At 40.9% G+C, this 24,833-nt stretch overlaps 1 protein-coding gene across 1 annotated transcript in view; it reads right to left on the bottom strand.

Annotated features, from left to right (window-relative positions):
- Positions 1–1,573: 1,573 nt before the first annotated feature.
- The window catches only part of LOC139446526 (guanylate cyclase soluble subunit beta-2-like), a 94,577-nt gene continuing 71,317 nt past the window's right edge, over positions 1,574–24,833 (bottom strand). Inside the window, exons 8-17 of the mRNA XM_071227829.1 lie at positions 20,733–20,833; positions 19,930–20,113; positions 18,574–18,650; positions 15,832–16,332; positions 14,618–14,792; positions 9,697–9,842; positions 7,643–7,791; positions 4,176–4,322; positions 3,120–3,274; positions 1,574–1,874 (exon numbers count right to left, since the gene is read on the bottom strand). Of these exons, the coding sequence (XP_071083930.1) occupies positions 1,574–1,874; positions 3,120–3,274; positions 4,176–4,322; positions 7,643–7,791; positions 9,697–9,842; positions 14,618–14,792; positions 15,832–16,332; positions 18,574–18,650; positions 19,930–20,113; positions 20,733–20,833 (1,936 nt within the window). The remainder of the gene's footprint in view (positions 1,875–3,119; positions 3,275–4,175; positions 4,323–7,642; positions 7,792–9,696; positions 9,843–14,617; positions 14,793–15,831; positions 16,333–18,573; positions 18,651–19,929; positions 20,114–20,732; positions 20,834–24,833) is intronic.

The raw sequence follows: 24,833 nt of genomic DNA, 5'->3' as shown, positions 1-24,833 counted from the left end.
TGATTCAGTCTTCTGAGTGTATGTGGCAAAATATTCACCTTCATCAGAAACAAAGACTGGTTTTTTGGGCAGATTGAAGGGAAAAAATAGATTAAGCTCAAGGCTGTTCAAGACTTAGATACAGCCGATCATATCTTTAGTCTCAATACCATTGTGCAAAAATTTACAAACAAAAGATGCACAACTGTCATGAAAAGATGACACTTTGTTATGGATAACAACTTCTTTATTGTCTGTAACAGAATTCAACGTTACAAAGAATATGCTGCTGTTTTTAAAAAAGTTAAAACGAAAAAAAGTTGTCATGTATTCCTGTTCTTCCAACTTCTTTCCTTTGTTTGTTGTTTAACGCCGCACTCAGCAATATTCCAGCTATATGATGGCGGTCTGTAAATAATCGGGTCTGGACCAGACAATCCAGTGATTGATACCATGAGCATTGATCCATGCAATTAGGATACGATGACTTGCATCAACCAAATCAGCGAGACTGACCACCCGATCCCGTGAGTCGCCTCTTACGACAAGCATAGTCGCCTTTAACGGCAAGTCTAGGTTGCTGAAGACCTATTCTATCCCGGATCGTCACGGGTCTACTGCTGATTGCTGCGTGAAACAACAAATTAAAAAACCCAAATATGTCTGTATTTTATTTGATCGTGTCTGTATCTTACAACGTGACTGTTCTATTCTACCCCGGATCTTCACGGGTCTCTTCTTACTTCTAAATGCCTATCAAAGACCTAACTATTTGTCAACTTTTCGAAGGCGTTTGATTCTGTACATTGAAATATGTTATGTCGTTAAAATATAAGCGACAAAACCCTTTCCATATTATTAAGAAAATCGATTTTACGATTCCTACTATATCATGTGCATGTGTTTATGAATCACTAAAAAAATAGCACAACACGTGGTGTGGTGTGTATGAGAACCTAAAGTTATGTTTAAATAATAATCATGAAGTTTAGGAATTATCTGTGTTAGTTAGGAGTCAGACAGGGTTGCATTTTAAGTCTTTTTTTGTTTACCTTTTTTCATAAATAAATTAGCTCCGCAAATCCGTGATAATTGTGCCCATGACATTCCTTTTCATCCTGATATTACATTCTGATTTTACATCCTAAAATGACATCCTGTTCTTGTTATTTTTTTGCAAATGACATCATATCACTTACCAATGCTTGAAAGTTATTTTGATGAATTGAAACAAAGAGACAACAGAGATAAAAAGTCAACAGTCATTGTCCTTAAAAAGGGAAATTGTTTCACAAAGAGAAATATTAATGTTTTGAGATTACATCACTGGTCACTCTAAAATGGTCTAAGCATGCAAAATATTCATCAGTACAAACAAACACAATGTTAAGAAGTATACTCAAACATAGGAATTCCTTCAAAATATTTGATGCAAAAATATGACCAATACTGCTATGTTGATCAGAGGCGTAGGAGTTTTAAAAAGCAAGATGCAATAGAGCTTGTTAGATACCAAAAATAAATATGTATGAGGTGGACAATAGGTCTGTTACCTCTTCAGTACCGAATAAAGAATGCCTGATATTCCGTTATGCTATGATATATCACATGTGCTGCTTTGTTGACCCCGCATCTTACTCCCCGATCCGGGCTTTGATGACGCTATGGGCCTTTCGCTGACGTCAGAATTCGGCGTCATAGCTTTTTCGGATGACGTCACTTCTTCACAATCCGAACAGAAGTCCGCGTCAACGGGGAGACTGGTGAAGTCGTCATCTGGTTCTACAACTCTGCGGTTCTCGTCGCCCACGAGGAAGTACGTGGTCATTTCACCTTTACCCTTTACTTGAATCCGTCCGCGTTTCTTTAACTGGTAGCCGTTGTTTCGTATACATCTGGAAACAATGGTCAGTTGATTAACTTGCACCTTTTAATGAAAATAATTATATTTCAGATTGTTGATTAAGAAGAAATGTCCATCCGCAAAAATGATATTGTGGCAAGGTGCTTCATATTTCTTTAAAAAAACCCATATAGGCTCATACCTCTAAAAAAGAAAAAAATACTTTTTTGGTAGCCATAAGTAAATAAAAATATCTAATCTCGATTACAACCCCCCCCCTCCCCCTCGGAGAATATCAAATGGTCGGTCCCTAACACACATGAAAACAAACTTTCGAAGCCGCAATTTCTGAGTCCGCTTTTTTGGAGAGAGGACATGGGCACGTCACTGGTCTTGGCGTTGGAACCATTTAGACAAATCATTTCCAGGATTCGGTAATATATAACATTTGACTGAGGACCAAGTCATTCAAACCACTCGAACCCAATTCTGCCCTATTGCCCACACAATCCAATCGTGTCAGTCATTAACAATGTAAGGTTAGGATGTCTTCTATATGGCTAACACAGAATTTTATTTCTTCTCCCCAGTTGATAACGATCGGCAACATTGCGGGCGAATATTTCAAATTCCTCAAAAGGTGCAACTTGCCGTATATTGAACAACGGACAAATAAAATCATTTGGCCTTATTCTTACATGTACTCTTTGAAGGATTACTCCGCACTATTTACCAATTGAAGGAATTTAAATTATCCCTGCCAGAGCGTAAATGTACTCTTTGTAATCCAATATTGAAAATGAATATCATAACGTTTTTGTGTGTCCATATTTTGACTCTGAACGTAAGACATATCTACATAAACATATTATTCAGTTCGACCGAAGATGTTAGTGTTAAAAGCTCATGTTCAATGTACAGAACTCGGGATCAACTTAAAATCATACTAATGACGGCAAGCCTCGCCATATAACATTGACACTGACTGCAAGATGTTAGAGAACCCACTCCCAGATGAACAGTTAACAGATACGATTAAGGTGTGGTTATGTTAAAAACATATCGTGACTACAATATGTTTTTGTTTATTCCCCTGTGTCTCAAATTTTGAATAATGAAAATATGTCCAACATAGATCGACATCGGGAGGGATGAAATAAAGTTACTTTTCATTAAAACGCACCACAAACAACAGTTTTCTTCCCGTTCCAGCGTTTAAATAAAACATGTGCATAGTTAACAAGACACATATACCCAATTCTCATATACGTAGATAAAAATGTCGACCACGTGGTACCTGAATGTGGTGGGGCTGACGTGGATCCTGCCCGGGACGCCATGACTCTCCATCCTGGATGCCGTGTTGACGCTGTCCCCAAACAGGCAGTAGCGAGGCATCTTCATCCCGACGACACCTGACACCACGGGGCCTGTATGGACCCCAACTCGGATCTGGAGGACAAAAAGGAGTTAATGTCTTAGCTCGTTTGTTGATTAATTCATCAATATTAAATAAAGGTAAGTGTAGTCGGGCCTGTAAATAATCAAGTGTGAACTACACAATCCAATGATTGATGTTCTGTAACGTTCCCCGCCGTTTGAGTGACTCGCTTTGCCTCGTATGACAAGAATAGATCGTGGGGACGAATTCTAACCCAGAATTTCGACGGGTTCCAACTTCGTTGCCTCTTGCGACTAACAATGGGTGGTGGGGGCACATTCATATGATGACTTCAGCAACGACCCACGCCATCAACCAAGTCACCGACCCTGACAACCCGATTCATTAAGTCGCCTTGTACTGCAAGCATTGGTTGCTGGGGACCAATTCTAACCCGGAATTCCCACGTCGGACTTAATGTCACATGGGTGCTTCGATGATAATGATTACTCTAATGTGAATGTAAAACCTTCCAGGCGGCTTGGGTTGTATACTCCCCAGGGAGCTGAGAATGTATTTTCAATGAGCACTGATCCGTTATCCGGGGTAATATTGCGCCATGAGCTATATCAGGCGCTTTAAAAATGATTTAATATTCAACAGAAATCTTGAAACAGACTTCGCATAAGAAAAGCACAGAGTTTTAAATTTCGTGTTTTTGCCTGAAAATGTATCTTATAATTATCTCTGTCAGCAACGGTATATGAATGTGCCCCTTGAGCGTACTGGTATTTTGAACACGTAATGAATCGGCGATGTTTGATTCTTGAAATACATTGTATCTAAATAACTTAGTAATGTCTACGTACGTATTGAGGAGTCGATGTTCAAGTATTCTATAAAAACTATTGAAAATATAGAAAAATAAATTAAATTCGCAAAAACGTCGTTGACAGGAGACATCGTTCCTACCTGTAGAGGTTTCCCAGTTGCAGGGGAGTTGACTGTGGCGGCTTCCTGCACCATGTCCATGGCGAAGTCGGCGACGGACTTGGCATGGTTGGTGGACGGCTCCGGAACTCCGCTCACCACCATGTAGGCATCGCCAATGGTTTCTACCTAAACACAGCAACACAATGGATTATATTATAGGATGGTAGAGTTTGACTTTAGTGTCCTCCACCATTCCAGTAGTATTTGACTCCTACCATAACGGGTAAACAGGTGGCTCAGTTGGTGAAGGAGCCACAACTCGTTGTGCCGAGTTGCGTCCCTTTGAAGTCCCAGACACCCTCTGCCGTGTGTGTTCTTATCCCAAACTAGCACTGATTATGTCTCGTGCTTTGATACCACCACCATGAAACCTTCTTCTGACAGACAAAAAGATCATTTCTGGATTCGCACCACATACCAGTGTAAATTTGTTATATATATATACAGTGGTAACCAGAGCCGTTATAACTGTCCACATCGTTGCTGTACGATGGTCTCAAAATGACTCTACTCCATACACATTGTAGCGGGCTTTTTCGTCAATGATTTGTGTTAAAATACAAGAAACCCTCTAAGAATGTGTGTGTGACAACACGTACAGTACATTGGTAAAATAATCCCTCCTTTGTTTGTTTTAGGTGTACTTTGTGTATGTAAATATACCAAAATTACAGTTTCAGTTCTTTTACTTTACAGAAATACGTGTTGTATTTAGAAATTATAGCTATAATTGATAGAATTCCCGTGGAACGGCCCACGCGTTATCAGGCAAAGTGCTGTCCCCTGTTAAAGGTAATTTGCATATTAACCTATCTAAACAGACACGGCATCTGACACGGTTCTGTCGACTCGCGTGATCAAGCGATCGCGAGTGACTCACGAGACAACTGATGATATATGGGTCAATGAAGTTAAGATTTAATTTAGAGGAAAACGACAGCGATTTGTGGATGAGGGCACGCGCAATAGATTGTATGGAGTGTTAATCGAAAAGCGGGTGAAGTGGAACAGTCCTCAGCCGTGGAACGTTGAGACAGACGTCAAACTTCCTTTAAATGTCAATATCCAGCAAACTCTGAAAAAAAACACTGGCCAGAGTCGATAAAAGCTGAATCGCGGCTTAAATTGACGTGACCCGTGAAGATCCGGGTAGAGAATATGTCTTCAGCAGCCCATGATTGCCGTAGGAGGCGACTATGGTTGATGCATGTCATCGTGTCCCAATTGCCTCTATCGATGTTCATGTCAATCACTGGAATGTCTGGTCCAGACATAATTATTTACAGACCGCCGTCATATAGCGGGAATATTACTGACTGCGGCGTGAAACAAACAAACAAAGAAACTATAGTGACGTTTTCAATGGTTGATTACGTCTTTCTCAGCCAGTCGTACACTGACCTCTGTTGTGTTCTGGGTGTGTATAACAGATACTTACCATACGTTGTTGATTTTTTATCTTGGGTTTTTCTTGGGTTACGATCATGCTAAGGACAGATTCCATGTGAGCTATATAAGGTGCGTGAGTGAGTGAGTGAGTATTGTTTTACGCCGTTTTTAAGCAATATTCCAGCAATATCACAGCTGTGGACACCTGAAATGGGCTTCACATATTGTACCCATGTCGGGAATCGAACCCGGGTTTTCGGCGTGACGAGCGAACGCTTTAACCACGAGGCTACTCCACCGCCCCGTATATGAGGACGAAGTAAGTGTGGTGTTGGTGTTCATGCAAAATATAGGTTTCCCAAAATAGTGAGTGGGTGAGTGAGTTGGGTTTAACGCCGCTTTTAACAGTATTCCGCCCAGAGCTATACAAGGGTAACAGTATTTGTCAGGGCATTGAATCAGCAGAAGCCCCCGGTCCGTTTAGCCTCGCCTCTTCCTCGTCAGCTAATGCTAGACCTCGGGCTTCTGTAAATGATAATGCCTCGAGTGGGTTTAACGCCGCTTTTAAAAGTATTCCAGTTATATCACGGCGTGTCAGCTTAATGTGGGAGGAAAACCCCAAGTGATGCAGGTCTCCGACGTTTACCACTTCGGTAAAACTCACTGAGCACGGGTAAAGTGCTGACAAACCTAGAAACATACTCGGGGCGAACCGGGATTCGAAACCGCGATCATATGTTTCTGGCATACCCAAAAGGCGTCAATCCAACTCACCTAACACACTTAAGGGTGGTGGGTGGCCAATGTGTTGAAACGTTCACTCATCACGCCGTACACACGGGTTGATTCAGCATATCAGAGCAATGTGTGAATCCCATTCGTGTCGTTGGCGCTGCTATTTTCGAAATCCAAAGTCTTCAATTGATCAAATTCCAAAGGGCACATAACACACAACGTAAGATATTTGACGCACGACCAACACATCTGCAACACGTTATTTCTCAGCACGTCCCGCCATGATCTGAGTGTGTTCCCCTAGTGGTCTCTTCAGTGGTCTCCTAGTACAAGCTATTATTTGAGCAAAATCAAATTGACTAACCATTGAAAGCGACTTTAGCGATTGCTATAGTCCTTACGAATGCCAGTAAGTGTGATACATTACGGAATCCCATTTTGGGAACTGACACATTTGATTGATTATCGTAATAGCAGAATCTTCATCTTTAATTCTACAAAACATCTTTCAAATATAATCACCTTCATCTTTAATTCAACAAAACATCTTTGAAATATAATCACCTTCATCTTTAATTCAACAAAGCATCTTTCAAATATAATCACCATTGAAGTGTCATCTTATGTCAGTGTGGGCGTGTGACTTGTTAGATTTAAGTCAGAAGGTCTTTCTGCCAGCCATATCGAAATGAAATAGAGTAATGTTTTGTTTAACCACGAAGTCGCATATGCAGACGGGTTCATGACATTCCAAAAAAGGTTTAACGCCGCTTTTAGCATACATTGTATTCCAGCCGTACCAAAACAACAAGAATGGGCTTTCACATATTGCTCCCATATGATGAGTGAAACCCGAAGTTTAGGCGTGATGAGTAAAGTCTTTAACATCTTGGCTACCCATCACCTTAATTGTGAGTGGGTCAGTTGGTAATGACGCATCTTCAACAGTATTTCAATTTATTACGACGGGTCAACTTCATGTGGGAGGAAAGATCGTTGTGACGTACGAGTCCCTTCATTTTCGTCGAGGATGCAGGATTCCAAATTCACCCTGATACATGTGTCAAGGTTTGTCAGCACCATAACCGTACTAGTGGGTTCCGCCTTACACCTCAAGACGAGTCCCGTCATAACCATCCAGGAGGCAGAATCACAGATTCACCCACTTAATGCCCGAGATGTTTCAGCACCCGTAATCCTGGGTTGCGTTTAAGACCTCCATCAGTCACTCCGGGCTTCCGCCCACACCAAGCTGACACGCCGTGAAATAACTGAACCAACTCATGATCACTAGCGGCAATATAAACCAATGGCTTTTCTACCTTGTAAACATCATGGTCATTGGTGCTCTTGTCGAAGCGGTGGTAGAGGTTATTCAGCATGTTGACGATGTCCATGGGCGTGCAGGCTGCAGCCATGTTGGTGAAGGTCACGATGTCGCTGAACAGAATTGTCACTTGGTCGAACTTCTCTGAAATAGAAAATAACACCATTTGTTTCAGTCGACAAGACATGGAGGTGCTGTTTCTGAAGAAATTTTGAAAAGTCAAATAAGTTGGTTGGTTTGTTATTTAACGCCGCACTCAGCAATATTCCAGCTATATGACGGCGGTCTGTAAATAATCGAGTCTGGACCAGACAATCCAGTGATAGATATCACGAGCATCGATCCACGCAATTGGGATCGTTGACATGCATCAACCAAATCAGCGAGCCTGACCACCCGATGCCGGAATCAGTCAAATAAGTTCTCTTCAGGCTTTCTGCAATCTTATCAAAATAACATCTATGACTCCGATACGGTACCCGTCTGCGTCAATATCTGAGAAAACCTCTACAGGTGAACCTTTCTAAAAAATGAACGGAAAGTCAAGTATGTTCATTTTGTCACACGAAATGCCCATGAAAGACGTTGTAAGAAATAGTTTGGTATCTCACGTACTGATATAGTATATCTTATCGTCCAATCATGATGTATTTTATGTCTGAACACTTCAATAAATCAAAACGTTTGAATTATCTGAGAATAACATAATTCTTTAGTGCAACTCGACAGACATGCTTTAAGTTGTTTGATAGGAATTTCTTAGAAGTTGACGGATGACAAAGTGGACACAATTTATATGAATAACAATTTCTTTATTTTACCGTATTAAAGTCGTTTCGGCATATATCTTTACGTCATTGTCATGCAAGACTGAATAATGAACATGGTATAAGATACATATTTATAGCAGGTGGAGGATTAACGTCAATGGCCAAATTCAGCCTATTTTATACATAAATGATTGAAAATGTTTCTGTTTTAAAATGGGCAAATTTAGTCTTTTCAGAGTCTTGAACCAGGCCAGAAACCTTCAACAACGACGGAAACAATCAACTTGAAAGAGTGACTGCTTATTGCGTGCCTCTTAGCATTATCACCCTGTTTCAAACACCTTCCACACGTTTTACACATGCGCGAGTTTGATCGATCCTTCCGCTACAGAAAATAGGTGTTGTTGTAAGTGTGGCCTTCTAAACCATCAAACGTGGAAAGTAGCAGTCTTAAACTCATTATTTATATTATATGTGTAGCGGCAAAAAAAAGTTCCGTGATTGAATTCGGACCACGGACCACGGACCTTCTGATCAGAGGTCGGACGCTTGTCAACATGACGAAAGAGATTAACCCTGTAAGCAAGCTGACAAGGTAAGGTTGTCATCTGTGGGATGACTCCACGCCCTGCTACATATGGATTTCACGCTTTTCAAGGCAAATGAAAGTAATTTAATACATGAGCCTTCAAGCGCTGATAATTACCAGAAGCGAGGACCAAACGAGATTATCGTTATGTACACCAGCTGATGAATGCAGACCAGATTAGTTGATCTGTACAAGGTTCTTATGAATAATCCCCTTCAGCGATTCATTGGGGAAGTCATGTTTCCCTTCTAACGTCATGGTGCGATTCACCCAAGAAATGGAAAGCATCGGCCTAGTTTTGTCAGAGGGGACCACATATATCGACTACCATCGCCATGATTGATAAAGTCAAATTGCAATGCATCAAATGCTTATGGCTCTCCATTCAATACGACAATATTGGTGATGGGGGTTGGGGGGGATTAAATTAACCAATTAATTATCTACACTAAACATTACCTTTAGATGACGGTGTGGTTGATACTGGTTAAAGCGTTCAAAGTGTAAATTTATTAAAGCCCACTGATATTGGTTGAATGTTGCTAAAATCGACGTAAAACCACCACAGTCACTCACTCGCACTGAGCATAAGATCAGCATTAGCTGGAAACGCCCGTTCAATCTCCATCAGGAAGTCCCTTGTCACAACAGGTTGATTTATTGTTGAACTTTGTATTAATGTTGTCTCACCTGCCTCCACCTGTCTGCCGTTCTTCAGCTGATGCGCAACCTTCTGTGGCAGCATCTGATACAGCAACACATCCGTCTTCTGCTTCTCTATCTCCAACGCCTGGGACGTCCGCTTCAACGCTGCTGTTGTTTCGTCCAACTTCTTGCTGTATAGATGAAGTACATGTACATACGGATTATCAGCTGAGTGTGGTTACGTATTTGGAATACAAATAGTGGTATGCGAGGCTCTGGCGAGCGTGTTACTTTTAAATCTATAATATATGGTATGTACGATACCGACACAAACGAGGTAAAACATCTCTTTATAGTGTCAAGTCGAAATGAAAATAATCAGAGTTGGACACATATTTCCATTCACTTATGTCACTTTATAAAATTGCGAAGGAATACAGTGGCGTGGATAAAGTTCCCCATAATGTGAATATTGTGCCAAATGGTTTTCAGTCATGTTGGTTAAAATAAAATGTGCATACGCGCTCCATCTTTCCGGAAACCTGCATATAAACTTTTGGGCAACTCTATGGAAAGGTTTTTGAGCAAGTAGGCATCGAAATTGTAAATTGCTTAGTAGTACCTCATATGTTGTGTTCGTATGTTGTTGTTTTTTGCTGTTTAACGCCACACTCAGCAATATTCCAGCTATATGACGGTGGTCTGCAAAACCATCGACTCTGGAGCAGACAATCCACTAATTGACATCATGAACATTGACCTACGCAATAGGGATACGAGGCCATAGGCTTATAGCACATGCTACATAGTAATGGGTGCATATACATTTATAAGGTAACACATTAGGAGCTTCTGAGCTTCATAGCATGCAATATGTTCATTGACAGCTTTTTCGTTATCACTACATTCTGACTTGACATTAATGTAACAAATTTCTGTAGACTTGGATAACGGTTATAATATTTATCAATGAACTATTTTCTGAGTTCAGCATACAACGGACAAAGTAGTAAGAAATGGTATTTATTTTCTACAGTGTTTAAATCACCAAACGGACAAATTCTGTGTTCTCTCACGATCTCCATATATTTTCCCGTCTCGATAAAGAGTTCGTGTTAACTACATCTGAATCTTGCAAGTGCAATTCGAAATGTTTTAGTGTCACATCTAACAAGTATTGCTCTCCTCAGAAGTTGTTTTGAAAGAGGGAATAAGTTGATAGTTTCTTTGATACTGATAAGGAAACATGCCAATTTTGAATGTACACATCCTTCAAGGTCTGAGTGAAAGCATCTATGAAATTATCTGGTATATACGTATCCAGTCCTGTCCGTATATTACCATAACCACATGAATAAAGTTGATGCTTAAAAGAAGATGCCCAACTAGTATGTCCTTGTTGATCAGAGAAATAACATGTCATAAAATTTCTTTGGATATCCAGTTGCAGGCATATTAACTAATTTAATCCAGTATTTTATCGTCTTTAACTTTGCAAACATAATTTATGGGTATCGTCCACATTCTCCATAGACCATTAGATTAGACGTACTAGGTTTCACACCAAGGACTCTTTTGAAGGCATATAAATGTACTTTTTCTATAATTATATCAATCAAACCTCTGCTCCATATAACAAAAAGGGGCTTATTTTTGTATCGAAAATCTTAAAGAATGTATTATAGGATATATTTCCAAGAACTTTCATATGTTGAAGAATTCCAGTTAGGATCTTCTTAGCTTGTACAGCAGCTTGGTTAGCATACATCTTCCATGACAATCTATTTGTAAAATATACACCTAAATACTTATAGAACGATACAACATCTAATGAATGTCCTTGATAAAACCATTTCTCTCTTCTGGCTAGTGTACCATAAGTTTTAAAACAGTAACTTTTGTCTTATTCTTGTTGACAGATAAATTCCATTCTATGCAATAACATTACAGGTGATGAACTTGCATTTGTAGTCCAGGTATTTTGCTTGAAAACACTACCATATCATCGGCAAACAAAAGAAAATTGAAATAACTTTATAGTTTCAGGGTGAAGTTGGATGCTATCAGAAGAGTTCTGCTGAATGCGATGTCATGCATCAACCTCGTTAGCAACCGACCACCCGATCCCGCTAGTCTCCTCTTACAAGCATGGGTTGCTGAAGACCAATTCTATCCCGGAATCTTCACGGGACTCATATATACAGTATACAGTATTCATAGCAACGTGGCAGATGTATGGAAAATGTTCTATTTGACTTTTTCAGTTTTACTTAACAGTTGCACAATAAATCTGGCCAAATTTCTGAAATCCGTAACGTTGCATTAGTCAACTAATTTACACGTTTTAACAGATTTAGCCAGATGATAAATCTATTAGGAATTAAATCAATTCTTTTTGGAGAAGGGATACACATCTAAAGAGACAATGAAACTTGTCTCCAACTGCAGTAGAAATTCATAACAGGCAATGTCGATCTGTGAACTATATTCTGTGTCAATTCAATGCTAATCGCAGTAGAGTCTATCCTATACTGTCTGCATTCGGTGGAAGTGGAATTCATAACAATAATGTTAGTGTTCAGTGTCCACAGTGTTAATGCAGTTATCTGTTATGATGTACTCGAATGTATCCATCCTGGCGTTCGGCATTAAGGGGATTAAAAAGGTGTCAGTTTCGGAGTGTGTCCATGACAAACTGCATCATGGCTTCCCTGCAAATAAATACTGTTCCAACTGGTTATGCATATTGTCCATGCAGAAATGTTCTTCCCCGCGTTGGAGAGAAACAACATCCTACATGGACGCTAGGAAATGAAATAAACAGTCGGGCAAAGAATGTATACAGCCATTTTTGATGGAAAGTAAACAAACACGAAATATTAACATCGAATATCATACTTGTTGCATGTGGAAGATTTTAACAGAGAAGCCATTTTGATTGTTGGTGAAAAAAAGTTGTTTGGTCAGTATTACAACATTCAAGGCCTCAGTTAAGCTTTCAAAAGGTGTTATGGTAGACATGTGGTGGATGCAGTTCCTATTTTGACTTCTATCATATGTTCCCGTGTTTTTCTTTTCAGGTGAACAATTGTTATTGTTGTTTTTGTTGTTGTTGTTGTTGATGATGATTCTTGTTTAACGCCGCACCCAGCAATATTTCAGCTATATGACGGCGGTATGTAAATAATTGAGCCTGGACCAGAATTGGTCTTTAGCAACCCATGTTTATCATAAGAAGGGATCGGGTGGTCAGGCTCGCTGACTTGGTTGATGCATGTCATCATATCCCACGTACGTGGATCGACTATGCTCATGATGTCATTCACTGGATTGTCTGGTCCAGACTCGATTATTTACAGATCGCGTCATATAGCTGGAAAATTGCGGCGTCAAACGCCAAACGCCAAACATCCAACAAGCAAGCAAACAAAGAAAGGGTCACTTCGTTATAAATCCGTCATTTCTAACGACTCGAGATAAGGCCTGGTTCAGGCAAGGGGAAAACAAGCTGGTGTTCTGATTACAAACTCACATTTAGTCCCAGAAAAAAAGTTATTTCATTCATATCATACATCCACTAAATAAAATGTAAAATTCAAATTGAGTCCAGTTCAAGCCTTAAGAGCTTGGGCAATCTAGGCTTGACATTTCATTCTAGACTTGACTTTTTTAATATATTATCTATCTGTCGGGGGACAGACTTCTCGGATTATATCGCCAATATTTCTCGTGTTACATGTGCCATAGCCCTGTAGCCTCCACTCTACACATTCTTAATTGAAGGGGGCGGTCGGGTAGCCTAGTGGTTAAAGCACGTCAAGCCGAAGACGCGGGTTCGATTCCCGACATGGGTACAATGTGTGAAGCCCATTTCTGGTGTCCCCCGCCGTGATATTGCAGGAATATTGCTAAAAGCGGCGTTAAACCATACTCACTCACTCACTCACATAATTGAAGAGTTAGTACAAAGTTCATGCAGGAAGTAGGGCTCAATTGATCTCCATGAGTTCTACACGGCATCATAAGCTGACTACCCGTGAGGATCCGGGTTAAAATACGTCTTCATGATCAGCAACCCATCCTTGCCGAAAAAGGCGTTAGATGCGACTGACGGGATCGGATGGGCGGTCTCGGTTACATGCTTGATGCATGTCATCGTATCGCAATTGCGTGGATGGATGCTCATGATATCAATCACTGAATTGTCTGGTCTTTTTACAGACCTTGGTCATATAACCATAATACTGCCGAGTGCTGCAAACAACAAACAAACAAACAAATCATAACCTGACTGAAAACAAACACGCGTTACCGCTACCAAGTATATCGGCCCAATGCATTCAGGTGTGATGGCATCTTCCCGAGGCAAGTGAGTTAACTGACTATGAAAGTCCAGTTTCCACCCTTGCCGAACTAGGCTGGTATTATGGATTTACATTTTGGCTGGACTAACGAGTCTATGCATTGTCCAATCAAAATCGTGCACCGAAATCGAAATCCGGTTTGTTGAGTGTCATGCAGATTTCGGTCGACTACAGGATTTGCAAAGCATGTGCACCGCTAACTCGTTGTCAACAGATATTTTCTAAATCTTTTGATGTTTTTAATCAAGGTGCTCACGTGATTTGATGCACTTCGCGATGTAAGACTCGTTTTATCACAATATAGATATTGATTATCGATCAGATCGTCTTGACTGGGCGCCACCGTTTTGTTTGAAACAAATGCAAGTGATACGAGAGGTTGAATTTGATTGGTCAATAGGAGAGGCATAGAAAGGACATAATTGGTAATAGCCACTGGTGGCGCTACGATCGAGCCCAGGAAATCCAGCCTAGTTCGGCAAGGGTGGAAACTGGACTTTTAAAGTCAGTTAACTCTCTTGCCTCGGGAAGATGGTGTGATGGAGGTACATAGTGTATACAAACTCATTAAATGAAGAATTTGCTTATTATTATTTACTCACGCTATATCTATCTCAGCTATCCTCTGTTGATTAAGCAGCACAAGCTCGCGCGTGACGTCATACAGGGGGATATCTGCCAGGTAGACGTTCATTGCCATAAGTTCGTTGAGGCTTGTGAGGCGAGGGGATCCAATAAAGATGATATGATGAGACGCTTCCAACCAAATCATCTGTCCTGCAATACAAACAACAATATTCACTCTCTTCTTTCCGCGAAGTACTCTCTTTTGAAGATTTGTTTTCAAAAGACAGTATGGTTTTCTAATCAAATAATTACAAAAATCTGATGTACTTTGTCACACAGATAATATATAAGCATGAATGTCTTGACGCGAAACTCTTTTAAAAATCACCCATGATTGAGTTAGTTATAATGTAACGTCCCAATAAGTCACAAATGACTCGTAGCAATAATCTAAGGATAACACCGGTAAACTGGTTCCACTGTTAGTTCGCGACGTACGCTTGGTCTTTTTAATCAATAGACGACAACCAAATAGTTACGAGACAAAATTATACAAAAACGAGGCAATAGATCGCCAGCAACTAAAGGCAGATCACCATACTGGGGGCACGGGTGTCCCAGCCGTTTAAGGCGCCGCGGAGTTGCGTCCCTTGGGCACGCCAGAAACCTATGATTGTGGGTTCGAATCCCGGTTCGCCCCAATTATGTTTCTAGGTTTGGCAGAACCATACCCGTGCTCGTGGGTTTCACCGAAGTGGTAAACGTCTGAGACCTGCATCACTTCGGGCTTTCCTCCCACATTAAGCTGACACGCCGTGATATAACTGGAATACTGTTAAAAGCGGCGTTAAACCCAACTCACTCACTCACTCACCATACTGGGGACTATAGGGACTTAAAGTACTTTTGCTACCTTTTGCAAGGACACAAGCAGGATTTACAACATCCCCAAAACCAAAAGATGTGGTACAACTCTGTGCCTTGGTTATAGGTTCGCATGCACAAATGCTATGTCCTTAATGACGAATGTGTTGGGCAATATCATAAATATTATATAGCTATTATTACACATTACCCTACCGAGGGTAATTTTGGCGAAAGTAATGTCACGTCATGAACAAACTACACGCTAGATTCTTAAATTCAATACTGGAGAACAGTAAATGCTATAACAGTGCAGCCCATTCGCAGCCTACAAGAAACTGATCACTGCCTCTCTGGTGGTTAAGGTCAGCATGAGTTCGCCTACCTTTCAGGACCACTGCCTTGTTGTCACGCTCCTTCTCTGACTCATCTGGGGATACACTTAGGAGAAACACCGCATTGATAAATTTGTGAATGTTCGCTAAGGACAGATTCATTTTAGGGTGGATTATTCGGAACAAGGACGTAACCGCCATGCCTTCTCGGATAGGAACAGGGCACAGTTTGTGAATCATCACTCCACACTGTCGAATTTTCAAATATTTGTCGAATATAATATGATATGGGAATGCTGAGCAGAATTGACCAGCATTCAGATGAAAGGCTGAAATGTTTGTAGGCACAGCGACCTCCATGTTTCCGGAGGACAAACGTTCCTCTTGACCTTTGGGACTCTTGCGTTCATTTTTCAGCCCTTTGTGCAAAATGACCTTGAAGACTGTGTGCTCCTGGGTCTTACTGCCATCGACAACCTCCCTTGATTGCTCCAGTACCGTGATATCCACCTTCTGCTTGAAGATTTCTCGGCCAACGGCCCGTATGGACCCTGGAATATAGGATACAATATGATGTCACTACTGTTTCCATAAATTTCGGGTTAGAATTTGTCCCTACTAACCAATAGCTGGTCGTAAGAGGAGGCTTAATGGATCGAGTGGTCAGACTCGATGACGAGCTGATCTCGTACGCGGACGGTGTGGATCGTTGCTCATAATATCAATCACTGGTTTGGCTGGTCAAGACACGATTCTTTTTCAAAACGTCATATTACAGCAGTGACGTTAAATAACAAGCAAACAGCGCATTACTCTTAGTAGTAGTGGCTTCAACAAAGTATTACCTTTGTTAAAATAATGCAACAAATTGCTCATGTGAATTTGGTTAAATGCCACAGGGAGGGAGGCAACATTTCTGCATGGTCAATATGCATAACCATTTGGAACAGTAATTATTTTCATGTAAGACATGATGTTGTCATGGACACACTCCTTTACGAACACCTTTAATCCCCTTAATGTCGAACGTCAGCATGGGTACATTCGATTACATTTTAACATCATAATAGATAACTGCATTAACATCTTGGACATTGTTCACATTGTTATGGCCCACTGAATGCAGACAGTTGTTTCTCTCCAATGTGCGGAAGAACATTTCTGGATGGTCAATATGCATTACCAGGTGGAACATTATTTATTTGCATGGAAGCCATAATACAGTTTGTTATGGACACACGCAGAAACTCCCCTTAATGCCGAACGCCAGGATGGGTACATTCGATTACTTCATAACAGATAACTGCATTAAAACTATGGACACCGTTAACATTATTGTTATGGTCCACTGAATGCAGACAGTATAGGAGAGACTGTGCTGCGTTTAACATTGATTTCAGAAATTTGGCCTGATTTATTGTGCAACTGTTAAGTAAAACTGAAAAAGTCAAACAGAACATTTTGCATACATCTGTTGCTATGAATAGTGTATGATGTATATATGAGTCCCCCGAAGATTCCGGGATGGAATTGGTCTTCAGCCACTCATGCTTGTCGTAAGAAGCGACTAATGGGATCGGGTGGTCGGCTGATGACTTGGTTGATGCATGGCATCGCATCCCTTTTAACTAGGTCGATACTCATGTTGTCAATCACTGGATTGCCTGGTCCAGATTCGATTATTTACAGACCGCCGTCATATAGCTGCAATAATGCCGAGTGCAGCAACAACAAATATTCAACATCATAATATATATGTACATGTGTATATAATCATGTATCGCTGTTGGTGCTTACCAACACATGATGACGTTATCGCCATGGCTTATTGGGGATTAGTTTAGTCAACGACAAAGTCGATTTCTGTGAGGGTTGCCAAGTCACTGTGCAGAGTTGCGTCCCTTGGGCACACCAGAAACCTATGCTTGGGTTCGAATTCCGGTTCGCCCAGATTATGTTTCCAGGTTTTTCAGCACCATACCCGTGCTCGTTGGTTTCTTCTGTAATCAGCTGTCATTCTGTTTGTCCAGATGTACAGCCTCATTAACTGACTGTATGTATGATTTCGATCTCATTTGAGCATATACAATAAACTACGATTGTAACGAACACGCTTATAAAGAACTGACCGATATAACGAACTTATTTTGTAGTCCCGTCCATGTGTTGTATATATGCTGTATATATGCTTATAACGAACAACGGTTATAACGAACTAAAATAAGTGGTCCCTTTGAGTTCGTAATAACCGGACAGTGTGACAGTGATTAGTAATGATAATTAATAATAGTAAACACTTACACGTACTTACTTACAGTACCTCTGTTTCCTACATGATCCTACTCCGTGAAGATCCGGGGTAGAATAGGTCTTCAGCAACCCATGCTTGCCGCCCATGCAAGGCGACTATGCTTGTCGTAAAAGGCGACTAACGGGATCGGGTTGTCAGGCTCGCTGACTTAGTTGATGCATGTCATCGTATCTTAATTGCTCGGATCGATGCTCATGATATCAATCACTGGATTGTTTGGTCCAGACTCGATTATTTACAGACCGCCGTCAAATAGCTGCAATATTTCTGAGTTAAACAAAAAAACAACCAAACAACCAACCAACCAATCCTACATGACCCCAAAGCGGTATTTACATCATCACTTCAACCCTCAGAGGTTCTGTACAATCCTAGCCCTATGCAAAACATGGTGGATTATGGGGAAAGAACAGATATAATTCATCGTTACTGTTTCTAGACTAATCAGACATTTATTGAATCCTTCATAAGAACCACTTACCTATAACGATGGGGTAGAGTCCAGGTCGTGTTGTATAATAATGCAACATGAGAGAGCCATCAGGGTGAGATTCACATCTGAAATCAATAACATGGATCACGTGTAGCGCGGTGAATATACTACGGGTATCTAAGAACACAAGTATTCTGACTCCGAGGGCGGCTGAAAAAAGCTGAGCCTAATTTTGATGGACTGCGTAGATGGATTTGCTAATTATGTTTTAACATAGTCCCCTCCGAGGTCTCCACACAATTCAACGATGCTGGAGTTTCTGTATGACACATGTGTAGAAGGCTTCCACCCGGTGGTGCACAATTTCCTCCCGCCACAACGTCATCACCATTTGCATAATGCTTGCCAGACAGTTCTTTCTTCAAATTTATGCGTTTCTAATTACTGTTCAATATAATTCGCTTCCAGGTCCACACATTTGTAATCATAGTAGTTACTTAATATATTCTAAGCATCACCTTGAAGATTTTTTTCAAATATATATTTTAAATTAATTTCTTTGAAAATGAAAAAGGATTTTGGCAAATAATGATGTCCAATGATTTAAATTTAGATTTAGATACTAACCAACATTTGAAGAATATTTTGTTAGATGTGTTCCAACATTAAAGCAATGCTGTGTCAGATGTAAAACGACATGTAAGGAAAGCTGTATTGAATATTTACCAACATCTAAGGACTTTCTATTAGATAATCATATTCCAACACAAAGAATGTTGTATTACGTATGTATCAACTTTTAAAGAATGCTGTATTAGATACGTACAAACATTTAAGGAATGCAGTATCATATATACCAACATTTAAGGAATGCGGTATTAGATACGTACCAACATTTAAAGAATGCTGTATTAGATACTTACCAATATTTATGGAATGCTGTATTAGGAACTCATTAACATTTAAAGAATGCAGTATCATATATATATATATATATATATATATATATATATATATATATATAACCAACATTTAATGAATACTGTATTAGATATTTAACAGTATTTAAGTGTATGTGTGTGTGTGTGTGTGTGTGTTGCTGCTTGTACTAGTCCGGACTGATGCCGATTTATAGCGCTAGCTCACTGAGATACCATGCCGCAGTTTAACATGAATACCCCACTCAGACACAGTATACTGACTCCGAGCCGACCAGTCCTTGTTTTAGCCCCTTAAAGCCGAGCGCCAGACAGGGTAACAACAAGTACCATCTTTTAACGTCTTTTGGTATGACGCGGCCGGGGATCGAACCCCGGACCTTCCGCTCTCCGGGCGGACGCTCTACCACAAGGCCACAGAGGCGGCGAACACCGAAGTGCAGCAGCCAAAGATGAACCTACTCACCTAAAGGATGGTGCTTCTATGTTCTTGTAGCTGAAAGCCAGCAGGGAATGGAGTGAGTCAAGGTTCTGGATGAAGCTTTTCATGTCCCCTCCCAGTGTCTTTAGCATCTTGTCGTAGCCATGACGAAGGCAGTAGATGACGAAGTAGTCACCAAACACCTCCAACACCGCCTCCAAAGACATACCTGGTAGACAGAGGAAGCCATAAAGGGCTAAATTTCTCCAGGTCCAAGCTGCCCACAAGGCCATACTGTAACTTTACAACCGTTATACTGCCATTGCTGCTTCTTCTTATTCACTGTGCGTGCCTAAAACCAGTGATCGTGGTTTCGAATTCTGGCAGCACCATTCCCGAGTTCGTAGATTCAACACTGATAAACGTCTAAATCACTCCGGGCTTTCCTCCCATAACAAACTGACACGCCTTTATGTAACTGAAATATTGTTCAAAGTGGCAAGAAATTCAACTCACTCACTCACTTCCTCAAATCACGATCACTGTATGTGGTTATTACTGGCTTTAATAATGTCACATCTCGAAGCTTGTAGATACCATAACCTATTTAAGTATTCATTATTGATTTATGTTTATATAACATCATGAAGTTGGTAGATCATATGTTATTTATCTATGTAATGATATATATTACAATTTATTATTGTATTCTCAGAAATTTTCGCAAATCTGTCTGGGTCCTTGATCATGATATCCCTATTTATAAAAGAAAGAGTTCTTACCTTGGTCGTGATGTTGGGTTAAAGGGTTCCTATCTGAAAGATACAATGTACATATCCAAACCTCACCTAAAATTTTAGACACTGCCCCGATGAGTTGGAAGGTGAGCTTATCTTCATAGCGATAGAAGACTAAGAAATGGTCGTGTTCATCAAGACCAGACTCCCTCCTGGAACAAATATGGATTGATACATAATCGTATTTTACTCATGTACAATTGGCGTTCAGAATGTCATAAAGTGTTCCTTCAACACATTCCTTGAAATATGCTGCAGAAAACTTCCGATCACTAAATCAGTTCAGATAACAATCCATGGGTAGAACCTATAGTAGTTATGTTTCAATAACTAGGAAATATTGCATCCAGATGGAGGAAACACAATTTGAGATGTTTACTTCGACCATGTGCCACCTCAAATTGTATTGTACGAAGATGTTGCTCAAGTGTAAGTGGTGTGCCCTATTTCAGGGTAGATTTAGGCGATGAAATGACCGCCCTTTGTGAAAGTGAGACTTGAAGGATTAAGTAATGTGACCCGATTCAAAATACAAACAACAATGTATGATATTAAAAAAACGGAGGAACACTTTTAGAAATCGTGTTGTTTCTAAATCTTTCATGAGTCAACGTCTGTATCTTATGAAAGGGACATACCACGTATAAAATATTCACCCGAAAATGTGTTCATGAGTACAAAGAAGACTAAGAAATGGTCGTGTAAATCACGACCAGACTCCTCTCTGGAACAAGTATGGATTGAGTACAAAGTCTTTGCCTATGATGATTTGAGACAAGTATCTGCTTATTATTGCAAATGTGGCATGCCAAGTGTCTGAAACCAAAGATATATTTTTGTTATAAGACGTTCTCAACTTTACGACGAGTGCATTTGTTTCAACTATTCAATTCACTTTTATGTAATGTTCATGTTAGAAAACCAGTGGAGGTTCCCAGTAGGTATAGGGGTCTCCAGCAACCTATGCATAGTTTGGACCTCTAACATACTCAAAGGTACGACTAAATTGTGTCCAATAAGCCGGGTTTAGAGGTTTTCAAGAAGAACTGATAAATCGTTTGCATATGATCAAGTCTTCAACCAAGCTGAATTTCTTAGGACATGTTCGTTAAGAATGAGGTACAATCCACCCTTACCAATCTGCATGCATTAAGCACAATACTTCCCATGCTTGCGGTTGCATTTGAAACAAGCACACTACTCGGAGTATATTTCAGCAGACATTAAAGTGACTAGGTACTAGAGGAAGTCGCATTTATATTGAGTCGCATTTTTGGCTAAAGATTTACAGTATTCTCTATTGATGAAAATTGACAACATTAACTTCCATGCTGTGATCAAATAATTCCAGTTGGAAGGACTGAGTACAAGAGCCATCCGAGCGGACATGTTGTCAATTTTAGGGTCCTGGTGTCCCTTGTTGATGCTCCTTTACCACTTTAAGAGGACTGCAGCAGGGTTAATAGTGGGGCGGTTAAGGCTAAAATTGTGAACTTTGGGTTAAAAGCACCAAACTTGGCACACTTATACGTTGAACCATTCCGAACATTTTTGGATATGGATCCACCTCAGCAGAGCCCCCTGGTGGTAGAAAATCCAAGATGGCCGCCAACATGGCTGAACTTTCTAATGGTATCAATACATACTCATGCATCCGGAATGAATTGCAGTAGAGACGTATATAATTCAAATATAGTTTGCAGAGCCTCCTGGTGGTAGAAAATCCAAGATGGCCGCCAGCATGGCTAAAATCTCTAATAAAGAAGAAAAGAGAGAGCTCCGAAGACGATACAAGAACAGGAAGGCCTTCAGCAAAATCTGCCACCACCATGCAAAATGTATATAAAATACATTGAATGATCCTGGATGATCGACAGCTCTCCACAATGCAGTAGGCAGCAATCATGAGACAGTTGAGAACATTCTAAGGAATGTCCTCGGCATGACAACGGTTTCAGCACCCTGGGTTCCAAGGCTTCTGACTCTCGATGAGAAAGCTCGAGGTTCATCTCTCGTCAGAATGTACGTCTTTTGAAGCAGATCTACATGGTTTTGCTATGTCTAACCATGTATGAATCTTCGGTTCACCACTATCAGCCAGAGACTAAGCAATCTGCAAAGCAGTGATAACATCTAACGTCTCCACCGACGAAGATGGTCAGGTGATGGCTTTGGTTTTCTGTGATTCCCAAGGAATCTTACTGGTTGACTACCTCACGCATGGCCATTAATCTGCTACTGTTCTTTGGCAGCTGTGTGAGAATATCAAGGCTACATACGTAGCCTACCTCTTCCCAAACTTGACGAAAGGACTGCAAATGATGATGACGTCATTTCTGTGTGGTAGACTTTGTACATCACCAGGAGGAAACTTCTTCAACACTGGGACCGAAGCGCTGAAGCAGCGTCGGTGAATCCAGGCAATCCAGCAACGTTGGTCAATCCAGGCACACCAGCAGCGTTGGTCAATCCAGGCATTCCAGCAACGTTGGTCAATCCAGGCACACCAGCAACGTTGGTCAATCCAGGCATTCCAGCAACGTTGGTCAATCCAGGCACTCCAGCAACGTTGGTCAATCTAGGCATTCCAGCAACGTTGGTCAATTCAGGCACTCCAGCAACGTTGGTCAATCCAGGCATTTTAGCAACGTTGGCCATTCCAGGCACTCCAGCAACGTCGGTCAATCCAGGCATTTTAGCAACGTTGGCCAATCCAGGCATTCCAGCAACGTTGGCCAATCCAGACATTCCAGCAACGTTGGCCAATCCAGACATTCCAACAACGTTGGCCAATCGAGGCATTCCAGCAACGTTGGTCAATCCAGGCACTCCAGCAACGTTGGTCAATCCAGGCACTCCAGCAACGTTGGTCAATCGAGACATTCCAGCAACGTTGGCCATTCCAGGCACTCCAGCAACGTCGGTCAATCCAGGCATTCCAGCAACGTTGGTCAATCCAGGCATTCCAGCAACGTTGACCAATCCAGGCATTCAAGCAACGTTGGTCAATCCAGGCATTCAAGCAACTTTGGCCAATCCAGGCATTTCAGCAACGTCGGTCAATCCAGGCATTCCAGCAACGTTGGTCAATCCAGGCATTCCAGCAACGTTGGTCAATCCAGGCACTCCAGTATCGTGGGCAAAAGTGTGTTAACCTCGAAGGGGATTTTGTTAAAACAAATAATCAGTATCAAGGCAGTCCATAATTGGTGGGCACGGAACATTTCAGCCACCTGTCATACATGCCTCTGGTCAAAGTTTCAACGGACAGGTAAATATATTTACTCTTGAATATAATAAAAAATTAAATGACATGCCAAGTGGTAACCGTGTATTAGTTCTATTTACATTATGTACATTATGTTTGTTTTACGCGGCAATGTCAATACTGCCTGTAAATATTCGAGTGTGATTAACCAGAAAACGGAAGGTCGGCGAACGGTTTCGTGTTAAAACTCTTGTATGGTATCTCAGTTGGCACTAGGCCTTAGTCCGGACCAGTACAAGCAGCCACACATACACACGCTCGCGCATGCACTAACTATTGAGTATATATATGAAATCATGCGAGCATGACAAAACACACCCTGGGATTATAGTGAGTGAGTGAGTTGGGTTTAACGCCGCTTTTAACAGTATTCCAGTTATATCACGGCGTGTCAGCTTAATGTGGGAGGAAAGCCCGAAGTGATGCAGGTCTCAGACGTTTACCACTTCGGTGAAACCCACGAGCACGGGTATTGTGCTGACAAACCTAGAAACATAATCGGGGCGAACCGGGATTCGAACCCACAATCATAGATTTCTGGCGTGCCCTCGTGGGCCACCCGTGCCCCCCCCCAAAAAAAAACAAACAAAACAAAACAAAACAAAAAAACAACAACAACTGGGATTAGAGCTTAATCCACAAACTAAAAATCTTGAGTAACGACACTACATACATACGCCTCGAAAAAAGCTGAGCACAGCTTACTAATATTTCCATGAAAAAAACGACACGCTTTTGGTTATGTTTAAAAAGTGAGATGCTCTTATACAGAATACATAATTCAAATGGCATGTTTAAGTGTTCCAAGGAAGTAGTAGTTCGACTACCCCTTTAATTGATTCCCCAGCTTGTTTGCATCATACGATATGAATCAGTACTTGTGA

The sequence above is a fragment of the Haliotis cracherodii genome, unplaced genomic scaffold, assembly GCF_022045235.1.
Source record: "Haliotis cracherodii isolate W230 unplaced genomic scaffold, xgHalCrac1.p SCAF_6, whole genome shotgun sequence".
NCBI lineage: Eukaryota > Metazoa > Mollusca > Gastropoda > Lepetellida > Haliotidae > Haliotis > Haliotis cracherodii.
Note: the sequence above shows the minus strand (reverse complement) of the source record. Positions and strands in the feature narration are given on the sequence as shown.